The 25,619-nt window shown below is 38.3% G+C and overlaps 1 protein-coding gene across 1 annotated transcript in view; it reads left to right on the top strand.

Annotated features, from left to right (window-relative positions):
- The window catches only part of DCAF10 (DDB1 and CUL4 associated factor 10), a 70,862-nt gene extending 46,429 nt beyond the window's left edge, over nucleotides 1–24,433 (top strand). The window contains exons 4-7 of the mRNA XM_025359151.1: nucleotides 11,523–11,725; nucleotides 14,015–14,125; nucleotides 16,805–16,950; nucleotides 17,911–24,433. Of these exons, the coding sequence (XP_025214936.1) occupies nucleotides 11,523–11,725; nucleotides 14,015–14,125; nucleotides 16,805–16,950; nucleotides 17,911–18,279 (829 nt within the window). The 3' untranslated portion in view covers nucleotides 18,280–24,433. The remainder of the gene's footprint in view (nucleotides 1–11,522; nucleotides 11,726–14,014; nucleotides 14,126–16,804; nucleotides 16,951–17,910) is intronic.
- Nucleotides 24,434–25,619: the final 1,186 nt, after the last annotated feature.

The raw sequence follows: 25,619 nt of genomic DNA, 5'->3' as shown, positions 1-25,619 counted from the left end.
GGGCTCTAGTGATCCTCCTGCCTCAGCTCCCAAAGTACAAGGATTACAGGCATGAGCCACTGTGTGTGGCCATCATTTTTGGAATATTCGTTTTAGAGGTCATATGTAAAAAGAGAGGGGCTATTCTTAGAGACTTGTAGCTACCCATACTTTTGAGTGGAAGACAAAACTATTGGTTATCTTTAGACAAAGACAAGCATACCTACTAAATGAATTTGTTTACTAAAATTTAGAAATAAAATTTGAATAGAAATATAAATGATAACTTCCAAATTAGTAGAGGGTAAAAAACTAATAAAACATGATGAATCCCATAGAAGCAGAGAAGGGAAGGAAAAAAGAGAATTATTTAAAAGAAAAGATAAGTTAAGAAGCACAAAACTGTCATATACTGCAACTAAAAATGTTGGAGAAAATTATACAGGAAGGAGACCAAGTTGTATAGTTCATGATGAAAACTGGCTTATAAAATAAATTTCCTTAATTTCAGGAAAAATATTTTTTGTTATTTCACAAAGCATAAAACTGGTAGGCAGATAACCTAAGCTTCAATCCAAATATTAATAATTGTGATAAACGTATATGGACTAAACTGTCCAGTTAAAAATAGACAGTGTTAGATTAGATTAAAAATAAAACAGAGCTGTATTTTCTTTGTAAGGGACACAGTTAAAACATACAAACCCAGAAAAGTTGAAAGTAAAAGGATGAGAAAAAACAAACAGAATTACACATCAAAGACAAAACAGTTGTAGCTACATTAATAGCAGACAAAATAAAGTTTAAGGCAAAAAGCATTATTGATAAGGTACTATAACAAAAGATTAATTTCACTAAAATATAAAAGCTTGTATGCACCTAAAAACATAGCATAAAAATATAAAAAGCAAAAGTTGAGAGAATTACAAGAAAGAAGTGAGAAATCTCCATCTCAGTGGAAAATATTAACAGCATTCTCTCATTTACTAATAGATAAGATAGACAAAAATGGGCCAGGTGTGGTGGCTCACGCCTGTAATCCCAGCACTTTGGGAGGCTGAGGTGGGCGGATGACGTGAGGTCAGGAGACCAGCCTGGCCAACATGGTGAAACTCTGTCTCTACTAAGAATACAAAATTTAGGCCAGGTGTGGTGGCTCACACCTGTAATCCCAGCACTTCGGAAGGCCAAGGTGGGTGGATCACCTGAGGTCAGGAGTTCGAGACCAGCCTGGCCAGCATGGCAAAAACCCCATCTCTACTAAACATACAAAAAAAGCCAGGCGTGGTGGCTGGCGCCTGTAATCCCAGCTACTTGGGAGGCTGAGGCAGGAGAATCACTTGAACCCAAGAGGTGGAGGTTGCAGTGAGCTGAGATTGCACCACTGTACTCCAGCCTGGGCCACAGAGTGAGACTCCGTCTCAAAACAATAACAACAACAACAACAACAACAACAAAAAATAAAACACAAAAATTAGCAGGGCCTAGTGGCACACGCCTGTAATCCCAGCTACTTGGGAGACTGAGGCAGGAGAATCGCTTGAACCTGGGAGGCAGAGGTTGCAGTGAGGCAGCCTGGGTGACAGAGTGAGATTCTGTCTAAACAGCAACAACAACAAACAAAGAAAAATGGATAAGGCTGTGGAAGATTTAAATATTATTAATAAGCTTGATATATTACACATATTTAGAATTCCGCTCCCAACAACTAGTAAAAATATCCTCTGAAGCACACTTAGAACAGGTACAAAAATTGAGCATGTACTGAACTACAAAGTAGGTTTCAGCTGGTACCAAAGAACTATTATTACACAAACCATTTTCCCTGTTCTTAGTATCATTTAGTTATTAATTAAAAAGTCTCATGTTTAGAGACTTATAAACTCGCTTTTAAATAATTTATGAATCAAAGAAGAAATCATACTGAAGATAGGTTGAAAACTGATGAACTAAGCATCTTCCTCAAAAAACTGGAAAAAAGTAAAAGGATAAATCCAATGAAAGTAGATGTATGGAAATGATAAGTGTAAAAGCACAAAACTGATGATGTTAAAAATGAAAATATAATAGAGGATTTTTTAAAGCCTGCTCTTTTAAAAAAGCTAATTGAATAGGCAATTCTCTGGCAAGATTCATCAAGAAAAAAAAGACAAAAATAACTAATATCAGCAACAAAAAAGGAGACAACAGTATAGAATAAGACGATAGATGAGCTTTATTCCCTATATACTTGAAAACTTTGATGAAATAGGCAGTTTACTAAAAAATACACCTTAGCAAAACTGGCAAAGGAAGAAATAGAAAACCTGAAATACACCTATTACTAGGACTAATATTTAGCCAATATGTACTGGTTCAGCTGAAGCACTGTGAAAAGATTGAACTTCTTCCATACTAATTCGTAAATAGGCAGTGCCCTGAGTTACCCTCTGACTACCCAGGCCCCTCTTCTAGAAATACCTCCCTCAAAACCTTCCCATGATTCAGTAGCAAAAGCCCCTGTTACACAATATGGCGATTCCAGGACTCTGTTCCAGCACAGCCATCTGCATCTATTCTGACTGGCAAGTGTTTGTGCAGTGCTTGTTATTTAAATATTCTGAATATCACCTCTGCCACAGCCATTAAAGAAATGGAAAAAATGAATTAAAACCTACCTACAGTACTAATAAAAGAGCAGTTCTGTACATTTTACAGGTGACTTCTACCAAATACTGCAAATAAGAGAACATTCTAATTTTATTAAACTGATCAGATTATTGAAAAAGGGAATTCTTACATCATGTATAAAACTAGTATGACCATGATACTTGAACTTAACAAAGATAATATTTTTAAAAAAGAAAGGCAAATCTGCAATATGAATGTAAATACAAATATTCTAAATGCAAGGAAATTGAACCCTACATTATAGAAAATATCATGACCAAGTCGGGCTTACTCAAGGAATGAAAAGATGGTTTATCAATAGAAACTGTATTAATATAATTATCCCCATTAACAGATAAAATGGGTAAATTTGTATGATTGTTTCAAATGAGGAATAAAATTCAACATTCAGTCATAATTAAAAACAAGAGAGGAGACATCATAACCAACCTTACAAAAATTAAAAGGATTAATAAGGAGTACTATGAGCAACTTTATAGCAACAAATTAGGCAACATAGATGAACAGGTAGACACCTAGGTAGTCACAAATTACTGAAACTGACTTAAGATAAATAGAAAATCTATAGACTTATAGACCTACAGCAAGTAGAGAAATCAAATTGGTAATTTTTTTTTATTTTTTTAAGATGGAGTCATTGCAACCTCTGCTTCCCGGGTTCAAGTGATCCTCCTGCCTCAGCCTCCTAAGTAGCTGGGATTACAGGCGTCCGCCACCACCCCGGCTAACTTTTGTATTTTTACAAAAGTTAGAGACAGGGTTTCACCATGTTGGTCAGGCTGGTCTCAAACTCCTGACCTCAGTGATCTGCCCGCCTTGGCCTCCCAAAGTGCTGAGACTACAGGTGTGAGCCACTGTCACTGGCCTGAATTGGTAATTTAAAAATACTCCCACAGTGAAAAGCCCAGAATCAAATAGCTTCACTGATTAATTCTACCAAATATTTACATAGTAAATAATAACAATCCTTCACAAACTCTTCCAGAATATAGAGGAGACAGGATACTTTCCAACTCATTCTTTGAGTCTAGTATTATCCTGATACTAAAACCAGATAGATACCATACGAATAGAAACTACAGGGCTGGGTGTCGTGGCTTATGCTTGTAATCCTAGCATTTTGAGAGGCCAAGGCAGGCTGATCACTTGAGGTCAGGAGTTCAAGACCAGCCTGGCCAACATGGTGAAACCCCATCTCTACTAAAAATACAAAAATTAGCCGGGCGTGGTGGTGCATGCCTGTAATCCCAGCTACTCGGGAGGCTGAGGCAGGAGAATCCCGTGAACCCAGAAGGTGGAAGTTGCAGTGAGCCAAGATCACACCATTGCACTCCAGCCTGGGGGACAAGAGTGAAACTCCGTCTCAAAAAAAAAAAAAAAAGAATAGAAGCCACAAATATTCCTTAAAAAAAAAACTGATGGAAAATCCTCAACAAAATATTAGCAAATCTAACAATATATATAAACATTTTTATGTCATCACCAAGTGGAATTTATCCCAGGAATACAGGGTTGGTTTAACTCCCAAAATCAGTTAATGTAATACATCATACTAATCAAGTTCAAAACCCATATGATCATCAAGACAGAAAAGCACTTGACAAAATCTCCTTGTGATAAAACTAGGCATAAAAGGGAATGTATTCAACAGCTAAGAATCTTGCTTAACATTGAAAGACTGAATGCATTCCCCCTAAGATTGGAAGCAAGGCTCTCACCACTTTTATTTGAAATTATACTGGAGGTACAACATTGCACTGGAAGTGCAATCAGGTGAAAAAAAAAAAGAAGAAGAAAAGGCATTCATATTGAAAAGGAAAAAGTAAAACTGTCTTCATATGCAGGAGGTATGTTTCTGTATATAGAAAATAGTAAGGAATCTACCAAGAAATCCACTAGACCTAATAAACAAGTTTAGTAAATTCACAGGATATACAATCAATTGTATTTCTACTTATAAGCAATGAACAATCCAAAATTGAATGAAGAAAATAATTTCATTCGCAATAGCATCAAAAAGGGTAAAATACATAGGAATAAATTTAACAAAAGAGGTATGAGATTTGCACACTGAAAACTATAAAACATTGCTGAAGGGAATATAAGAAGTTGTAAATAAATGGGGAGATAGTCCATGTTCGTGGATTGGAAGACTCCATATTATTAATTAATAACAAGTATTGGCAAGAATGTGGGGAAACTGGAACCCTCATTGCTGAAACCCACATTGCTGGTGGGAATGTAAAATAGAATAGCCACTTTAGAAAACAATTCGGCAGTTTCATAAAATGTTAAACATGGAGTTACCATATGATCCACCAATTCCACTCCTAGATATCTACTCAAGAGAAATGAACATATATGGCCACACAAAGACTTATACATGAATGTTTATAGTAGCACTCATAATAAGCAAAAAATGGAACCAATCCAAATATCCAGCAAGTGGTAAATAGATAAACAAAATGTGGTATATGTATGCAACAGAATACTATTTGGCAATGAAAACAAACAAAGAATTGATACATGCTACGACATGGATGAACCTCAAAAAAGTATGCTGGGTGAAAAAAGCCAGTTTGCAAAAGACTACTTACTGTACGATTCTATTTATATGAAATATCCAGAACAGGTAAATCTATAGAGATAGAAAGTTGATTAGTGGTTGCCCGGAGCTAGAGTGGGAACAGAAAATGATTGCTAATGGGCAGGAGGAATCTCTTAAGGTGATGAAAATGTTCTGAAACTGGATTGTGTTGATGATTGCACATCCCTATAAATTTACTAAAAAATTACTTAATTGTGGCCTGGCATGGTGGCTCACGCCTGTAATCCCAGCACTTTGGGAGGCCGAGATGGGTGGATCACCTGAGGTCAAGAGTTTGAGACCGGCCTGGCCAACATGGTGAAACCCCGTCTCTACTAAAAATACAAAAATTAGCAGGGCATGGTGGTGGGCGCCTGTAATCCCAGCTACTCGGGAGGCTAAGGCAGGAGAATTGCTTGATCTGGCAGGCAGAGGTTCCAGTGAGCCAAGATTGCACCACTACACTCCAGCCTGGGCGACAGAGCGAGACTCCGTCTCAAAAATAAATAAATAAATAAATAAATAATAAATAAAAATAAATAAATAATTACTTAATTTACACCTAAAATGAGTGAGTTTTATGGCATGTAAGTTATACCTCAATGAAACTCCTGAATCATTAATTAACTAGAGATAGAAGGAAATTTACCAAACGTATATACTAAAAAATTACAGCACATTTTAAAATGGTGAACCTTAAGAAGTTTTCTCCCTAAAATCTGGAAGAAGAACTTGCTCACTGTTACCACTACTGTTTATCAGTGTCATGGGGTGGGTGAAGTGGGGGAGGGTACTAGTTGGTGCAATAAAAGAAGGAAGAAAACAATTATATATGGATTAGAAAGAAGAAAACAATATTATTCACAGATGATATATCAGGGGTTGGCAAACTATTTCTGTAAAGGACCAGGCAGTACATATTTTAGGCTTTGTATGATACACAGTCTCTGAGCCATCATAGATGTACATAAATGAATACAGGTGGCTGCGTTCATAAAAACTTTATAAAACCAGGCAGTGGTCAGGCACAGTGGCTCATGCCTATAATCTCATCACTTTGGGAGGCCAAGGTGGGAGGATTGTGTAAGCCCAGGAGTTTGAGACCAGCCTAGGCAACGTAGTGAGACCTCATCTCCAAAAAAATTTTAAAACATGGCCAGGTGCGGTGGCTCACGCCTGTAATCCCAGCACTGTGGGAGGCTGAGGCAGGCAGATCACAAGGTCAGGAGTTCAAGACCAGCCTGATCAACATAGTGAAACCCCCATCTCTACTAAAAATACAAAAAAAAATTAGCTGGGTGTGGTGGCGGGTGCCTGTAATCCCAGCTACTCGGGAGGCTAAGGCAGAATTGCTTGAACCTGAGAGGCAGAGGTTGCAGTGAGCTGAGATCGCACCACTGCATTCCAGCCTGGGCAACAGTGCAAGACCCCGTCTCAACAACAACAAAAAACTTAAAACATTAGCCAGATGTGGCTGTGTGCACCTGTAGTCCCAGGTACTCAGGAGGGCGAGACAGGAGGACTCCTGAGCCCTGGAGTTCAGTGTTGCAGTGAGCCATGATTGCACCACTGCACTCTAGCCTGGGCAACAGATGGACACCCTGTCTTTAAAACATAAAATAAATAAAACCAGTAAGTGGGCCAAATTTGGCCCATAGGCCAAAGTTTTCTAATCCTTGATCTATATAGAAAATCTTAGAAATTTCTCAGATAAATTACCAGAATTAGTAAGAATTAACAAAGGTCATTAGATATAAATTATGGAAGAGAGTAGGGAGGTTCCTCAAAAACTTAAAAATAGAACTGCCATATAAATCCAACAATCCTTCTACTAGGTATATATCCAAAGGAAATTAAATTACTATGTCGAAAAGATATCTGCATTCCCATGTTCACTGCAGCACTATTCACAGTAGCCAAGATATGGAGTTAACCTAAACGTCCATCAATGAATGAATGGATTTAAAATGTTGTAATATACACAGCAAAATGCTATTCAGCCTTAAAAAAGAAGGAAAAATTGTCATTTTCAACAACATGAATGAGCCTGGAGGACATTATATTAAGCAAAATAAGCCAGGCTCAGAAAGACAAATATCACTTACATGTAGAATCTAAAAAAGTCAAAAACTCATAGAAGCAGATAGTAGAATGGTGGTTACCAGGGACTGGGACAGGTAGGTGAAGTACAGTGGAGGGAAATTTTGAAAATACAACATTTCAATTAGGAGGAATAAGTTCAAGAGATTTATATTGTACAATATCACGACCACTGTTAATGACAATTTACTGTTGTTATTATATATAATTGAAATTTGTTAAAAGTAGATTTTAAGTGTTATCATAAATGCTAAGTATGTGAGGAGATTATATATATATATATATAAATTAGCTTGATTTAGCCATTCCACAATATATACATATTTCAAACATCATGTACACCATTAAAAAAATTTATCTTTTTAGGCCTGGCACGGTGCCTCACGCCTATAATTCCAGCATTTTGGGAGGCCAAGGCAGGTGCATCACTTGAGGTCAGGAGTTTGAGAGCAGCCTGGCCAACATGGTGAAACCCTGTCTGTACTAAAAATACAAAGATTAGCCGGGTGTGGTGCCGCACGCCTGTAATCCCAGCTACTCGGGAGGCTAAGGCAGGAGCATTGCTTGAACCTGGGAAGAGGAGGCTGCAGTGAACCGAGATTGTGCCACTGCACTCCAGCCTGGGCAACAGGCTGGAATACAGTGGCACAATCATAGTTTACTACCACCTTGACCTCCTGGGCTCAAGCCATCCTCCTACCTCAGCCTCTCAAGTACCTGGGACCCCAGGTGTGCGATACTCTGCCTGGCTACTTTTACATTTTTTCGTAGAGACAGCATCTCATTATGTTGCCCATGCTGGTCTCTAACTCCTGGCTCGAGTGATCCTCCCACCTTGGCCTCCCAAAGTGCTGGGATTACAGGCATGAGCCACTGCACCTAGCCAACAAGGAAATTTTAAAATAAAGGGCATAAACTGCCTGGGCACGGTGGCTCATGCCTGTAATCCCAGCACTTTGGGAAGCCGAGGCAGGTGGATCACTTGAGGTCAGGAATTTGAGATCAGCCTGGCCAACATGGTAAAACCCCGTCTTTACTAAAAATACAAAAATTAGCTGGGCGTGGTGGCAGGTGCTTGTAATCCCAGTTACTTGGGAGGCTGAGGTGGGAGAATCGCTTGAACTTGGGAGGTGGAGGTTGCAGTGAGCCAAGATCATGCCACTGCATTGGGCGACAGAGTGAGACTCTGTCTCAAAAAAAAAAAAAAAGACATATATATATATATATGAAAATAGATATTGAAAAGTTACCCAGAATATAACATATGGAAATGAAAAGATAGAAAATATAAAGGAGCAAGTTATAAGAAAAGGAGAGTCAAACCTGAATGTTTCATACATATATTTGGAGCTCCAAAAGAATAGAGAAAATCAGCGATAGACAATATTGGAATAATGCCTGAGAAACTTTCAGAATATATGAATAATATGAATCTTAAGACTTGGGAAGTCAAACGAATCCCAATAAAGATAAATAAAAAAAGATCCAAATTTACATATACTGGTGAAATTGCAGTGTATGTAAATTTCATATGTAATTTAGACATATGCAAATATGTCTAAAGACAGAAGATTAACCAGAGGGGGAAAAAAGATAAATTACTCAAAGTAACAGTCAGACTAATAGCAGACTCACAAATAGTAACAATGGAAGATAGAACTCTGTGGAAAATTATCCTAAATATTCAGAAAGCAACAACGACCTAAAATTATATGCTCAGCTAAACCTTTATTCAATAAGATGAGTTGAGCTGGGCATAGTGGCTCTCAAGTGGGAGAATCACTTGAGACCAGGAATTCAAGACTAGCCTGGGCAACATAGCAAGACCCCATCTCTTCAGAAAATTTAAAAATGAGTCAGGAGTGGTGGTGCACACCTGTAGTTCCAGCTACGTGGAAGGCTGAAGTGGGAAGATCCCTTGAGCCTGGGAATTTGAGGTTATAGTGAGCTATGATTGTGCCACTGCACCCCAGCCTGGGCAACAGAGGAAGACCCAGTCTCTTAAAAAAGAGTGAAATAAAGATTTTCAGAACAGGCCGGGCATGGTGCTCACGCCTGTAATCCCAGCACTTTGGGAGGCCAAGGCGGTGGATCACCAGAGGTCAGTAGTTTGAGACCACCCTGGCTAACATGGTGAAACCCTGTCTCTACTAAAAATATGAAAAATTAGCTGGATGTGGTGGCAGGTGCCTATAATCCCAGCTACTCGGGAGATTTATATTGTACAACATGACCACTGTTAATGACAATTTACTGTTATTATATATAATTGAAATTTGTTAAAAGTAGATTTTAAGTGTTATCATCATAAATGCTAGGTATGTGAGGATATATATATATATATATATATATATATATATATATATATAAAAATTAGCTTGATTTAGCCATTCCACAATATATACATATTTCAAACATCATGTACACCATTAAAAAAATTTATCTTTTTTTAAAGGCTGAGGCAGGAGAATCGCTTAAACCCAGGAGGCGGAGGTCGCAGTGAGCCAAGATTGTGCCATTGCACTTCAGCCTGGGCAACAAGAGTGAAACTCTGTCTCAAAAAATATAAAATAAAATAAAAAAGATTTTCAGAACAATAAAAAATGAGAGAATTTACCTCAACAAAGTCTAACTTTAAAAAATTCTGGCCGGGTGCAGTGGTTCATGCCTGTAATCCCAGGCATGGGTGTGGTGGCACGTGCCTGTAATCCCAGCTACTTGGGAGGCTGAGGCAGGAGAATCACTTGAACCCAGCAGGCAGAGGTTGCAGTGAGCCGAGACAGTACCATTGCACTCCAGCCTGAGCAACAAGAGCAAAACTCCATCTCAAAAAAAAAAAAAAAAAATTCTGAGGAATGCACTTCAGAAAGAAAGGATCAAAAAGGAATGTTGGAGATGAATGAAGGAATAATGAGCAAAAACATTATTAAGCATGTGTGTAAATCTAAAGATACATTGACTGTAAATTCTATTTTTTTAACAGCCGGAAGTTTTACAACTCTTTCTTCTGGTACTCATTTTCACTATATTTTCTCATAGAATTATATCCTGTTATATGCTCAGGCTGGTGTGCAGTGGCGCAATCATAGCTCACTGCACCCTCCACATTCCAGGCTCAAACCATCCTCCCACCTCAGTCTCCAGCTAATTTTTAATTTTTTGTAGAGACAGGGTCTTGCTATGTTGCCCAGGTTGGTCTTGAACTCCAGGGCTCCATCTGTCCTCCCGCCTCAGCCTCCCAAAGTGTTGGGATTACAGGCATTGAGTCACCACCCCCAGCCTACTGATCATTCTTATCGGTATCAAAAATATGCATGTAAACTGACATTAATTTTTAAAATTGTTTTCTGTGACCACAGGGCTATTAGTGTTACATTTCTTCTGGATTTAATGATCGTTACAATATTATTAGCCTACAATTGATTAAAACAACATATTTTTTAAAATAATAATTATTAACATAAAATAAAATTTATTGGAAAGACATCTCATTTTTGAAGTTTCCTTTTTTTTTTTTTTGAATAGAGATAGCGTCTATCTGTCTGTCACCCAGGCTGGAGTGCAGTGGTGTGATCATAGCTTACTGCAGCCTCAAACTCCTAGGCTCAAGTGATCCTCCCACCTCAGCCTCCTGAGTAGTTGGAACTGTGAGTGCACACCACCACACTCAGCTAATTTATTTTAATTTTTTAAATTTTTGTAGAGATGGGGTCACCATCTTGCCCAGGATGGTCTTGAACTCCTAGGCTCAAGCAATCCTCCTGCCTTGGCCTCCCAAAGTGCTGGGGTTACAGGCATGAGCCACCATGCCTGGCCTCAAATATTTTTTAATTGACACATTGTAACTGTACGCATTTATAGAGTACAATTTGATGTCTTGATACATATATGTTGTATAATGAGCAAATCAGTATTAGCATGCACTTATCATTCCTTTGCAGTAAGGACATGTAACAGTCACTCTTCTAGCTATTTTATAATATACTATATCTTACTACTAACCATCATCACCCTACTGTGAAATATAATACCCTAGAACTTATTCCTCCTAATTATAACTTTGAGCCCACTGACCAAGCTCACGTCATCCTCCCTAAATTTTATTTTGAAGGGCAAAAATATGATTATTACTGAACCGTTATATTTATGATAACTCTAGATTTTGTTGGCTTGGTTTCTCCTGTAGGTATACAGAAGATGGGTGTCCACATAAGAAATTCTTTCACACACGTTTTCTTATGCGAATGAGGTTAACACCAGATTGTTCCAAAATGTTGATTTCAACGTCTTCTGGATATCTCTTAATTTTGCATGATCTTGACTTAACTAAGTCTTTAGAAGTAGGCAGCTATCCCATTTTAAGAGCAAGAAGAACTACTTCAAGTTCAGGTAAGCTTTTCTTTTTTAGTCAAAAAGATTTTTCTCAAGAATCTCAAACAGAGAGATAATATATGTTTCTTTTCTGAGAATGATAGCAGGAAAGGGGAAGACAAAAGGCATTCTTTAGAAAGCTCAGTGATGGCTTTTTATCCAAGCAAGTGTAATGATTTGTATGTATCTCTGACATATCATTCATATGTACCTCTGAATCACAAATGGACTAGGAGGAATAACTGCCAACCCTAACGTATTTTCTTTTAGCTTTATGCTAGCCACAGGATCTTTTCATCAGTAATTTTAAATCATCACTATCTCAAAAATTAGTGATGGCACAAGGTCTTAAGTCCTTCTGGAATCAAGCAGAGCTTTTATTAAGTTATGGTCAATACAGAGTTTTAGTTTTAAGTCTATCTGTGTCCTAGACTTATAGATGTCCAGACACAGATAGTTGGTGCCATCTTATCTCATTACTCTCTAAACACTCTCTTGCTAAAACTCTGTCTCTTCTCCCATTGCTGATTTTGTTAGACTTAAGTGAATTTAGGGTTCAGAAAAACTTAAGTATTGTATTTTATCAACATTATGTGATTTAAAAAAGACTATATTTCATCTACCTTTGGGAAAGAGGTGAGTGGTTTACATTATGAAAAAATTTATATAATTTACATTATAAACAAAATCCAGGGGAAAAAAGACTTAAGCATTTGGAACATAGAATGCTAATAAATTGCTATTAAAAGGCAGCTTCGAATGGTTGGGACCAGGTACAGGGACTCACACCTGTAATCCCATGACTTTGGGAGGCCAAGGTGGGAGGATCACTTGAGCCCAGGAGTTCAAGAGTAGCCTGGGCAACATAGGGAGACCTCATCTCTACAAATAACTTAAAAATTTAGCCAGGCGCAGTGGCTCACGCTTGTAATCCTAGCACTTTGGGAGACTGAGGTGGGCGGATCGCTTGAGCCTGGGAGTTTGTGACCAGCCTGCACAACATGGTGAAACCCTGTCTGTACGAAAAATACAAAAATTAGCCAGATATGCTAGCATGCATCTGTAGTCCCATCTACTGGGGAAGCTGGGGCAGGAGGATCACCTGAGCCTGGCAGGTTGAGGCAGCAGTGAGCCATGATTGCGCCCCACTGCACTCCAGCCTGGGCAACAGAGAGAGATCCTGGTCCAAAAAAAAAAAAAAAAGAAAAAGAAAAAGAAAAGAAAATGAAAAAAAAGAAAAAGGTTGGAATCTTTCTCCATGTGCACAGGACCACTTCCGAAGATTCCTTTGGGAAAGTACAGACATCATTGTACTACAGTGCCTGGTGTAATTGCTAAAACTAGAAATTTAAGTTTTACCAACTTACTTGCAAACAAGGGATTTCATAAATATACGAGTATAATCCTTTTAGATTCAAATTTGCCTTTTAAGTTAAACATGATAAGCAACTCTAACTTAGTGAGAAATAGTGATTTTGAATGTCTAGTTGGCCTATTTCAACTGAAAAACCAACAAAGTTTTCAGTTTTCTAACGGTAATTCTGATAATAACATCACAGGATATTAGACTAGTAAGAATTCTTAACATAGGTGTGGGACCACTATCAAAATGTGATGATGAAATAGACATTGCTATTTGGAGTAATATATCAGACTCCACTACCTGATACTCATTTTATTTTTTTCAATGTAAACTTTGTGTCACATTTCAGAGTATTCACATAAACTTGGCACAGTAGTGCATGCCTGTAGGCCCAGCTACTCAGGATGCTGAGCCTGAGGTGGCAGGATCACTTGAACCCAGGAATTAGGAGTCCAGCCTGGGCAACATAGCAAGATCCTTGTCTCAAAAAAAAAAAAAAAAAGACTATTCACGTAATTTCAATAATGATAATGGAAATTTTTGGTATACTTTAAAGAAGAATCTCTTCATGTTTCTGGTAATGGGCCTGATGTTTGGACCCTATTTTAACATAAAAACAATAGGCTTAAGAGCTTAGTTTTCATTTTCATTGAATTTTTGGGTTTCATTTTAGTACAGAAATGATGAGGATCCAAAGATGCTCCTATGATTATTTTTTCATTTTTATTTCACAGAGTCAAGTCTTTGATATAAAAGATTCAGAAAGGGACTAGATCTTAGAACACTTCAAAGAGCTGTCTTGCCTTCCTCAGTCTTATAGGCCAGTTACATATGACCATTTTTTTTAAATGTTAAAACTATGGTTCGAGCAGAATAATTAAAAAGTGAAAAGCCACTACCAGAGTTATGCTAGGTTTATTGTCAGAATTTTTTATATTTTTAAGATTTGACCACTTCATCAAGTTCATCTGGTCCTAGAGTTTCTGGCTCACCTTGTCATCATAGTGATTCTAATTCTTCTGAGAAACACATGTCACGAGCCTCTCAAAGAGAAGGTAGGTTAAAAGTTGGATTTTATAATCTTGTAACAACAGATTCTGCCAATCTGATTAATTATTGATTGATTAAAATCAACTTTATGGTTTTGATCCATAAAAATAAAAGCAATGGAGATGAGGTGATTTATCCCTCAGTCATCATCTTCAAAAAGCTAACCGAGAGTCTCTGGGGTTGAATATCTTGAGTTAAATCTTAATGGAATATGAGTTTTGGTTTTATTAGCTGGACTTAGTTTGGTCTAGTTTGGAGAGCAAGTAGTTCAGAAATGTAGATTTCAATCAAAATTGTTGTGAAAATTAAATGAGATTATGCATGTGAAAGTTCTGTATAAATATAAGGCATGAATTTTCAGGTAATTGTGAAAGTCACCTGGCTACCCTCAGACTTTTTGCTCTGCCATTTCTTTGTCTGTGCAATGCCTGACAGCTTCAAAGGGTTTGTAGGATAAATATACCATCTGGCTCCACTCTGTATTTCCCAGTTTTTTCCTAGCCATTCTGGCAGAACTAGGTGCTGTGCCCTATACCTTCCACCCCCCAATTGAAATGGTTTCTACCTATACAAATTCCACATACTATTCCTCTTCATACTAATCCACATCTAAGCTCTTACATTATTTATTGTTTGTTCTTCTCTTTGTGAACTGAGTATTAAGAGCCAGATATGGCTTTTTTTGTTTTTTGTCATTTTGAGTCACTTTTGGAAATAGAGATTTCTCTACCTTGATATTTTGGGCAGAGACTGAATCTCAGACTTTTAATTTGTGTTTTCACTGGGTAGCTTTGCCTGGAAGATGCTGGTTATCTTGCATGGCTACTTATGTCAGTAGAATGGTTTAAGAGCTCTTTCTAACCTAACCTATGGCCTATCCACTTGCCTCTGGATATTGAAGTCTGTGATATTTCACTTTAAGGTTAAAGGCTCTTCATCTTAAATGTAAAGATTTATGCCCAGAAGTATAACATTTTTCCTTTGATTTGTAACACAAACATCTTTTGCAGATTCTTCCTGTTCTCCTTCTCCTTGTGCTATGGGAAACAAGTCAAGGCTTCTAATAATCATTGAGAAAAATCTTTATTGATTGACTACACCATCCACAAGAAAAAGAAACTTAATTTAAGAAGAAAAGAATAGTTAACATGCTTGCTTGTTATTGACCAGTGGTAAACACACAAACACAAATATACAGCAGTTCTATGCCACAGAGAGTTGAGAATGAGGGAAGAGATGATATATGAGAAGGCTGGAAAGAAGAGGAAAATGAGAGGGTGGGAAGAGAGGGAAAACATGGGAGAAGGTGGGGCTTATAGGTGAAGTTGCTCTAAATGTTGGAAATCCTGCATCTTCAGATGTCAGAGTATGTTAACACCATCCTTTGGCAGATATAATAGCTGTATAGAGCAGAGGCTTTCAAATACATTTCAGCATTAGAACTCTATTTTTGACATGAAATCTGCTGTGGATTCTTAGAGATGTAGCACAAATAAAATCAAAGTAGCTCTGATTCAAGAAAAATTAGGGAGGCTCTTGACCCTCCAGTCTTCCTCACCCCATCTCCACCTTAGCTCACACGTGGTTTCCCACTTTTGCCAGCTCCTGAGGAACCCCAAGGGGCACAGTTAGCAAACCACCTACTTAGAATGCATTTTTTGTCTGCTTTTATTATAGGTTTTCCAAATTAATTCTTAAGCGTTTTTCTCTAAAATTGTTAAAGTTCAATCACATGTGAAATAGTCATTTCAGTAGAGTTTTGTTATAGCAGTGTAACTGAGAGCTTCACAGGTTTCTGTTAATGATGTAGTAATCTAAAGGGAATCTTTAAAAAGAAGTTAACACATCTGCTTGACAAGCAATTCACAAAGGATCTGACAGAGGGAGCTCATTACCTTCAAAGTAACTCCTTCTGCAGTCAGAGAAGTGTTGAAATATTTCTCTTGCTATTAAGTTTCTAAGTTGCTTCCTTACAGTGTCTATGAAAGTGGTTTTTCATGCACCTGAAGGATATAACACACTCCCATTAGTAACAGTGCCTTACTCCAGCAGTCATTTTCACTGGGAGTTAGGCAGAAGGAAATGATGAGGCATAGTAGAATCACCAGGAAGATGTATGATTGGCAATGTCTCCCATCCCTTGTTTTGACATGCCTTTATGTGAGGTGTCCTTCCTCACCTCCAAAATTTGTTTTGTTTATAGTGTTGTTGTTGCGGGGGCATAAGTCCTGATCTTTTTATTTGCTTAAAGGCAATTCTCGTGGCTTCCAGGTATTTCCTTCTCTGGACCAGAAAGCACCAGGTCCAATAAGATGAGAATTGTTACTTTTTACCTTTCTAGAGTCCTTTCATGTCACATAACTTTGATTTTTACTTAAATAAAGAGCTTTCTGAGATGTAAGAACCCCTAGTCAGCTTCTATGCCTTAGCCTTAGGTCGGCGATGATTACTGCTGTGGGAACTTGGATTCTTTCATTCTATTTATACCATTTCCCCACACCTTCACCCTGCCAAAACTCACACACCATACACTGGGGAGTACCATGCTCTTTAACATATGGTAGCATAAGGGGCAGACTAAGGAATGATGGCATGGGAGGTGGCTGCCAGAAATAAAAGCTTTGATGAACTGCCTTAGTTTTTTGATAATACAAATTCCACATCCTCCTTTTCTTGTATCTCAGGAGTTTCACCACGAAATAGTCTTGAAGTCGTAACCCCTGAAGTTCTTGGTGAGAGTGACCACGGAAACTGCATCACATCCTTACAGCTGCACCCAAAAGGCTGGGCCACTCTTCTTCGGTGCTCAAGCAACAGTGATGATGAGGAGGTACAGGCAGCAGCACTCCACCTTCAACAGGGCTCATTGGACAAATTGCCATTGCCGTGTGTGCAGACCTTAGGCCGATCACTGACTGCAGTCTCTGCCTTCAAGGGCATACTGCTAGAGATCCTGCTTCTCGACTCTCCTGTTTCTGTCCTCTCTTGTTTCATATGGTATCATTATCTCTTCCAAACTCTTCTTATTCCTCTCCTGCTGGAGTTGAACAAGGTGGGACGTACTTTAAAGGCCAGCATCAGCTCAGATTTTGCCCAGCTTCTTAAATCTTGCCTCCTTCATCTCACCCCCCTGCAAAAAAAAACAAAAACAAAAACAAAAAAAACCAAAAAAACCCTTGTATAATAAACATAGGTCTGAAATGTTTCAGCTAAGCTGGCTAAATGTGAGATTTTACTAAGCCAATTGAGTATCATAATTTTCTTTTTTTAAAAACCAGGGGAAACTCTGGGAAAGGAAGGGACTATACTGATGACTAGGGGGAAAGGTGTTAAATGACTTTATGATTCTCATCACTCTGGAAAGCAAGAGTCTTCCAAGGATCTCACTGGTCCTAGAGGCCACAACTGAAAGGAGAGAAGAGAAGAGCCTTTGAATTGTGTAGGGGAAGAGGTAAGATACTCTAGGGCTTGGATGTACTCCAGGAATTTTTAAAATATCAACATTGTTGTTGCCCTTAGAAAAGAGAATGTATTACTACAGAAGTCACAGGCAGCCTCAGGGAACAAAAGGCTTTAAAGCATCATAACACAGAATAACCTTAGCTTATGAAGATAAGAAAGTACGGGGCCTACAAGTTTTGTTAGTTGGGAGGGGGATAGCATTATTCTGAGTGATTTCTTGTAACAATTCTGTGGCTTTGGCAATCTGTTGAGCTTTTTAAAAATAAGGAATATCTGTAGAACTATTTGGGCTCTGTAACCTTGGTTTGTCTCCCTTCTCTCCCCCTAGTGTACTTGTGTCTATGAATTCCAAGAAGGAGCTCCAGTGCGACCTGTCTCACCTCGCTGTTCTCTACGACTGACTCATTACATTGAAGAAGCCAATGTAGGCAGGGGTTACATCAAAGAACTTTGCTTCAGCCCCGATGGGCGAATGATTTCTTCCCCACATGGCTATGGGATTCGTTTGTTGGGATTTGACAAACAGTGCAGTGAACTTGTTGACTGCTTGCCCAAAGAAGCCAGTCCCTTGCGGGTGATCCGTTCTCTGTACTCTCATAATGATGTGGTACTGACAACAAAGTTCTCTCCAACACATTGTCAGATTGCCTCAGGGTGCCTTAGTGGACGGGTTTCTTTGTATCAGCCAAAGTTTTAGGCACAACTTACATCAAATAAGGAACTCTTCTGGTGTTTGACTTAGGAATTACTTCAATTTAGATGAAGTATTTTCTTTTTAGAAGATCTTATAAGTTTGGGTCAAGATCCTGGTTCTTATGGGTCCATGAACACACTTGTGACCTTAGTACTTGGTCATCCAGCATCATACAGGCATCTCCAAGTTAGACTCTATGCAGCATCATCTTTTTCAGCATTCCTCTGCTCCTGCTGATCTGTGCCACTGAACTCCAGTTCTTCTGGTCATTTTGCATGGTAGCTCTTGTCAAGTTCCTTTCTTCCTCACTATTTCTCTCTTTTCCTCTCCCTGTCCCTCTCTTTCTTTGTGTTGATTTTGGTGTCAATTTTGTGGAATTTGGCAGGAGTTTTGATTGGAGTAGGAGAAACCCATGACATTAGAATTGAATAAAACCTAGAAACTGGATATTGGCATATTGGTTGTTGAAAAAGAAATTTCATCTTCACTTATGAGTATACTTGGTCTTTTAAAGTTGCTGTTATGTTTATCCATATTGAGCACAGATAATGGCATTATTCTTATAATTGTTAAGATAATCTTGCAACAAAATGTCTTTTAAGTTTCCTGTTAAAATTATAAAAAGATTTTCATGGCGAGAGGGATTTTATTGTGAAATTCTAGAAGCAAATATTACCACCTCTCTTTGTAATTTACTTTACTTATATGAATTTAACATCTCTAGCATGTATCCTTACTTGATATTTTGTTCCTATCAACAGCATTAGAAAGGAAAGGAGACAGAATGGGCTTTAGTTATTTCTATTGCACAAAAAAGGATTTTTAAAATTAGATTAGTACAATATCTGGTCATAGAGTGATAAGAACAATGTGACTTAGATTTTCTGTATTTCATCTGCTAGATTATTTGAATCACACAGGATGATGTGTTAACAGTATTGGGGTGGAAGAGGAATCAAGAGTAGAGGTAGGGGTTTACTCATTTTTCTTCCCTGAGCCAGGTGTCACAAGCCAACTCTGTCACCATTAGTGAGGGGAGAGTTGCAGTCCTCTTCAAGCTGTTATCATAAGTATGGTAGTCAGTGACTTGGATATCAAGACTAAATGCTGATATGAAGACTTGCCTTGTGTTTTCTTATGAAACACATAAGTATAAAGCAGGACTCAAGCACAAGGCTGACTGTTCTTCTTTGAATAACAGCTTTCTTGCAGTCTCCTCCACATGGGTGGCACTGTGTTTAGAAGGGATTACCAAAGGCTGGAGCAATTTAAGCTATGCACTAGCCTTGCCCTCTTAGGTTGCATTCTCTCTAGGCCACTGGTTCTCAAACATTAGGGTGTATTGTACCCATTACAGAACTTGTGAAAAATGCAGAAACCTGAGCCTCACCTTATGAGATTCTGATTCAGCCAGGGGGAAGACAGGAATTTGCGTTTTTCATAGGAACCTCAAGTAATCTTTATTCTGAGGGTCTCTGGATTGCAGGTTGAAAAACATAACCTTAATTAGCAGTAAATTCTTCTCTACCTGGCCAGGCACGGTGGCTCATGCCTGTAATCCCAGCACTTTGGGAAGCCGAGGCGGGTAGATCACGAGGTCAGGAGTTCGAGACCAGCCTGACCAACATGGTGAAACCCCATCTCTACTGAAAATACAAAAATTAGCCGGGCGTGGCGGTATACACCTATAATCCCAGCTACCAAGGAGGCTGAGGCAAGAGAATCGCTTCAACCTGGGAGGTGGAGGTTGCAGTGAGCCGAGATTGCGCCACCGCACTCCAGCCTGGGCAACAGAGCGAGACTCGTCTCAAAAAAAAAAAAAAAAAAAAAAATTCTTCTCTACCCATTTGGTGCTTAAGACAATTCCCAGAAACTGTTTTCATTATTTAATAAACAATAACAGTAAATGAAAGTAATTTTAGAGGTGGAAAATAACTTAGAATGGAATCATTTGCATTAATTGACAAATGAGAGAAGTGACGTGACTTGCCTAAGGTCATCCCACAAAGTTAGTGGCAGAGTTGGGACTTGAATTCCAGTCTTCTAATTCCTTGCTCAGGGCAATTTCTACCGTGTTATGCTGTCTGTTAGAAACAATGACTTATGGACATTTTGTCTTTAAGTTGTATTATTGTTAATACCCTTAAACTGGCCAATAGATTTTAAAAAGGCAGGCATGGGAGTAGAAGCTGAGACTTCTAGCTATAAGAAGAAAAGTATTTTAAATCTTACATAAATGTTTAAACAACCCAAAATACATGAATAAAAATGACATTTCTTTGTAGGACCTGCCAACTAACTATTCACACACATTTATAGAGGTTAAAAGGATCTTGGCTCTAAAACAAATTTTTGAAATTAGATCATTTTACCATGGATGTTAACAAAACCGGAAATTTTTTATCATTGAGAAAGTTACCACAAAAGCACAGTAAATACATAGACTTGCCATACATTTTGTAAAAAACACATTTTTTAAAGAAAATAGGGATGGGCACGGTAGCTCACGTCTGTAATCCCAGCACTTTGGGAGGCCAAGGTGGGAGGATCGCTTGAGTCCAGGAGTTCCAGACCAGTCTGGGCAACATGGCAAAACCCCGTCTCTACCAAAAATACAAAAATTAGATGGGCATGTTGGTACATGCCTATAGTCCCAGCTACTCAGGAGGCTGAGGTGGGAGGATGGTTTGAGCCTGGGAGGCGGAGGCTGCAGTGAGCCCAGATCGCACTATTGCACTCCACCCTGGGCCCAGACCCTGTCTCAAAAAATAAAAATAGGCTGGGCATGGTGGCTCATGCCTGTAATCCCAGCACTTTGGGAGGCTGGGGTGGGTGGATCACTTGAGGTCAGGAGTTTGAGAACAGCCTGGCCAACATGGTGAAACCCTGTCTCTACCAAAAATACAAAAATCATAGCCAAGCGTGGTGGCGGGCGCCTGTAATCCCAGCTACTCAGGAGGCTGAGGCAGGAGAATCGCATGAACCTGGGAGGCAGAGGTTGCAGTGAGCCGAGATGGCACCACTGCACTCTAGCCTGGTCAACAGAGCAAGACTCTGCCTCAAAAAAAAAAAAAAATAGATAAAATAAAATTAGTTTTGGAGGTGAAAACACCCAAACTATGTTATTATTTAAAAATAACCTACCAAGTACAGTGGTCATATTGATATTCAAAAGAAATTTCATAAATTGTATCAACTCTGGAAAGAGTTCCATATCAGATGCTAGACCAGCAAAGTTGCCCAACTCAAAATTCAGCCAATGATTCTTTAACTACTATAGAGTACCTGTCATGTGTCAAATAATGTACAGACTTCACTACTAACCCTCACAAAAACTTGCAGGGTAGGTGGAATGAGCCCCAGTTTACTTTGGAGGGAACAGTGGGTCAGAAAGATTAAATGACTTGCCTTAAGTCATGGAGTAGGCAGTGAGAGGCAGCACTGGGATTCAAACCCAGGTTTGTTTCTTTTTCCAAAGCCTGTGCTTACTGCTTTACCATTGTGCTCTTTAATTTGTAAAGTACGGTAAGCCTGCCTGTTATTTGTTTAGTATCTTCTGGAAGTTTTTGTTTGTTTTTTTTTTTTTTTTTTTTTTAAATTATAGAGCTAGCTTACCATTTGTATTATGTAAAAAAAAACTGTAAGATTAACAGTTTCCATGAGACTATCATAAACTCAGGGCACACATTCTGGCCATTCCTAACTAAAAAACTTCAAGCAGAATAAGCAGCTGTAAAATAGAAAAGAAAAATGAAGGATAAATGGCCTTGTGAAAAAAACAGAGCCACACAGATGAGAATTAAAAATTAACAGCCAGCAAACTCAAAAGAACCTTTGTCCTCCCTGAGGTATGGGGACGATCAAAAAGTTATCAAGGAATATTAATCAAGGAATTAAACGGCATCAGGAATGCTATAGTATTGGAGGAAATTACTTAACATTTCAAAGCCCCATTTCACTTGAGTGTAAAATCTAATCTGATGTTTTTTACTCTGAATTTTATTCAGTTTTATTCATAATTCATAATTGGTAATGTAGTATAATTGTTAGTAAATGTAGTACAAATTGTGCTCCTGTTTTAAAAAGTTTTCTGCAGAACAGTGCATTTATGGCAATGCTATGTTTAATGAGTTAGGGACATCAAATATATAGTAGTTCCTTATTTTCAGTTGTGAAAATGAAATGGCTAAAGCAGAAGAGACATCTATTTTAGTCTTTTAAAAATGTGTGTGGGTGGTCTTTTTTCCTCAGAGGCCCAAAGCACATGTATATTTTGTTATTTCTCCTTGCTATATTCCTGAGACTATACTAAAAATTTTAAGAAAAGGAACAAGAAAAAGGTAATTCATGTGTTCCCCACTCCTGTGTCTAGAACCAAGATCACATTATATCATTGTTAAAATTGTGTTATCTAGAAAGTGCAATATAGGGAAAACACTCTGAGAATCTTTTAAAAGCCTAGTGTTTCCCTTATTTGTCAGAATATGTGGTACTGGCATCCATAAGTATCTGTTAAACTTGCATTTAGCAGGACAAATAGTGTGATACTTATACTGATGACAATCATCCCCATTTAATGACCAGCAGTCACTGAGTGCTGTGAAAATTCACTCAGTGATACCCCGTGTTGGTCTTGAAGGAAACCGTACATATTAATTTTTGGATAGCTAATGTATATCTCTTAAGTGCCAAAATTTAAAACTTGTAATTATTTTTGATGTGAGTATTTTAGGTATGTTAGTATACCTTCCTGCCTTCTTCTTAAACATCATGCTCAGTATAATTCACATTTTCATAATGAAAAGTTAAAGTTATATTCATAATGTATTATTATAAGTATCCAGCTCTGATGTATGTAAAACACTTTGTAAAATGTAAAGGGCTATAACAAATATGTTATAAAGTGATTCTCTCAGCCCTGAGGTATACAGAATCATTTGCCTCAGACTGCTGTTGGATTTAAAAATTTTTTAAATATCTGCTAAGTAATTTGCTATGTCTCCTCCCACACTATCAATATGCCTGCCTCTAACAGGCTCCCCACTTTCTTCTAATATGCTGTTATGAGCTTGGACTTGAGATAACTGTGCCTGTTCAGAGTGTCTACAGTAAGAGCTGGAAAAACTCTGGGGGGCACAGTCTTTGAGACAGCTCTTTTGGTTGCTTTCCACTTTTCTGAAAGGTTCCCAGTAACCTTCTAGATAATAGAAACTCCCAGTTAAAGCCCAGGCCACCAATTTTTTTTAGTTGCAACTAAGTAAGATATACTACAAACTAAGGATGCTGCTAGATTAAGGAATAAACAGCAATGTACCAAAGTACAGCAAAGCAACAACAAAGGCTCTGTATTTGCAGAGGGGTCTATCATGCTTTTAAGAAAAAAGAAGAAGAGTACAGGAAAAAAATTCAGATAGACAAAAGAGTATTTTGGATGCCATTAAACTTTTTCAATAACCATAAAAACATAGGCTTAAATTATCAAATATTGTTACAAAGACACAGTTTTATCTCATTATAGAATAAGATTATACTGAAATTTATATTCTAGAAATGATTCTAAATCATGTCCTAAGAATTTCTCCCAAATGTTAATGGAAATTACTATCAAAAGGAAAATCTCAAAGTTACCATTATGCTGCTCTCTTTAGTTGTAAATGAACTGGGGATAAAGATATGGGTTTTATCAAAAGCCCCAAGGAATATATCTCACATACACCTCCTATATGTATGTGTATATAAATGCCATTATAAATGAAAATGTCACCCAGAGATAATAAAATAATTTTTGAAGTTTAAATCTGGTCCAAAGTCTTTAAAATAGGTAGAATTTTCAGCTTTCTTAAGTTTCTCCCTCATTTAGATTTCATGGTTTTTACATTAAAGGGTGAATATTTGAATTTTCTTTTAAATTTCACTGCATCTTCAATTGCCCAACTGTGTTTTCTGATAAATTTTAGATTCACATTTTTAGGAAATTTGGAGTATTCTAGATAATATACTAGATAACCAGAGTTTTCTCAGTAGGTTCTGAGGTGTTTTAAGTTCCTATGCTAGACTGTAAGCTCCTTGAGGGCAGACTGTTTTATTTATTCTTGTATTCTCAGTGCCTGGTACAGGACTTGACACAGAGTAGTTATTCAATAAATATTTGTTGAATTAATCAAATGAACCTTCACCATATGTGGCTTCAAGCTCTCATGAAGCCAGCAGAATGCAGTGTGCAGATTATTCAGTAATAGATGAATCCATCATTTATTATTATAATTAACAGACTATATTCATCAGGGTAAGATTTGTTCTAACCATAAGCAACCAAACATTTCTCATTGACTTGGCAAACTGCAAGTTAAGACTCAGTTTTTCATTCCACAAACATTTGAATAGCTATTATATGCCTAGTTTAGTACTGGGAACTCAAGGGACAAAGATAACTATCGTCTTGGTATTCCATAGCTGTAGCTGAAAGAGACTTCTGTTCAGGGCTGGCTTTAAAGGGGTTGCACATGTGCAGTTACATAGTGCCCCATACTTAGAAAGGTTCCATGTAGGCCGGGTGCAGTGGCTCATGCCTGTAATCCCAGCACTTTGGGAAGCTGAGGCAGGAAGATCGCTTGAGCCCGGGAGTTTGAGACCAGCCTGGGGAATATAATGAGACCCCATTTCTACAAAAAATGAACACACAATTAGCCAGGCATGGTGGCATGCACCTATACTCCCAGCTACTTGGGAAACTGAGGTGGGAGGATCACCTGAGCCCAGGAAGTTGAGACTGCAGTAAGCTGAGAGCACATCACTGCGCTCCAGCCTGGGCAACAGAGTGAGATTGAGATTGTCTGGAAAAAAAAAAAAAAAAAAAAAAATTGAAAGGCCTCATGCTTACTTTAATGGTCTGCTATAGCCATCTTGAAATTCTCAACTTTTTGAACAAAGGCACTGCATTTTTATTTTGTACTGTGCTCACAAGTTATGTAGCTGGTCCTACTTAGATGTAATCATTTTGACATGATGGGTACAAAATAATAAAAGAATTATAGTCGGCCGGGCGCGGTGGCTCAAGCCTGTAATCCCAGCACTTTGGGAGGCCGAGACGGGCGGATCACGAGGTCAGGAGTTCGAGGCCATCCTGGCTAACACGGTGAAACCCCGTCTCTACTAAAAAATACGAAAAACTAGCCGGGCGAGGTGGCAGGCGCCTGTAGTCCCGGCTACTCGGGAGGCTGAGGCAGGAGAATGGCGTAAAAACCCGGGAGGCGGAGCTTGCAGTGAGCTGAGATCCGGCCACTGCACTCCAGCCTGGGCGACACAGCGAGACTCCGTCTCAAAAAAAAAAAAAAAAAAAAAAA

The sequence above is a fragment of the Theropithecus gelada genome, chromosome 15 (genome assembly GCF_003255815.1).
Source record: "Theropithecus gelada isolate Dixy chromosome 15, Tgel_1.0, whole genome shotgun sequence".
Taxonomy (NCBI): Eukaryota; Metazoa; Chordata; class Mammalia; order Primates; family Cercopithecidae; genus Theropithecus; species Theropithecus gelada.
Note: the sequence above shows the minus strand (reverse complement) of the source record. Positions and strands in the feature narration are given on the sequence as shown.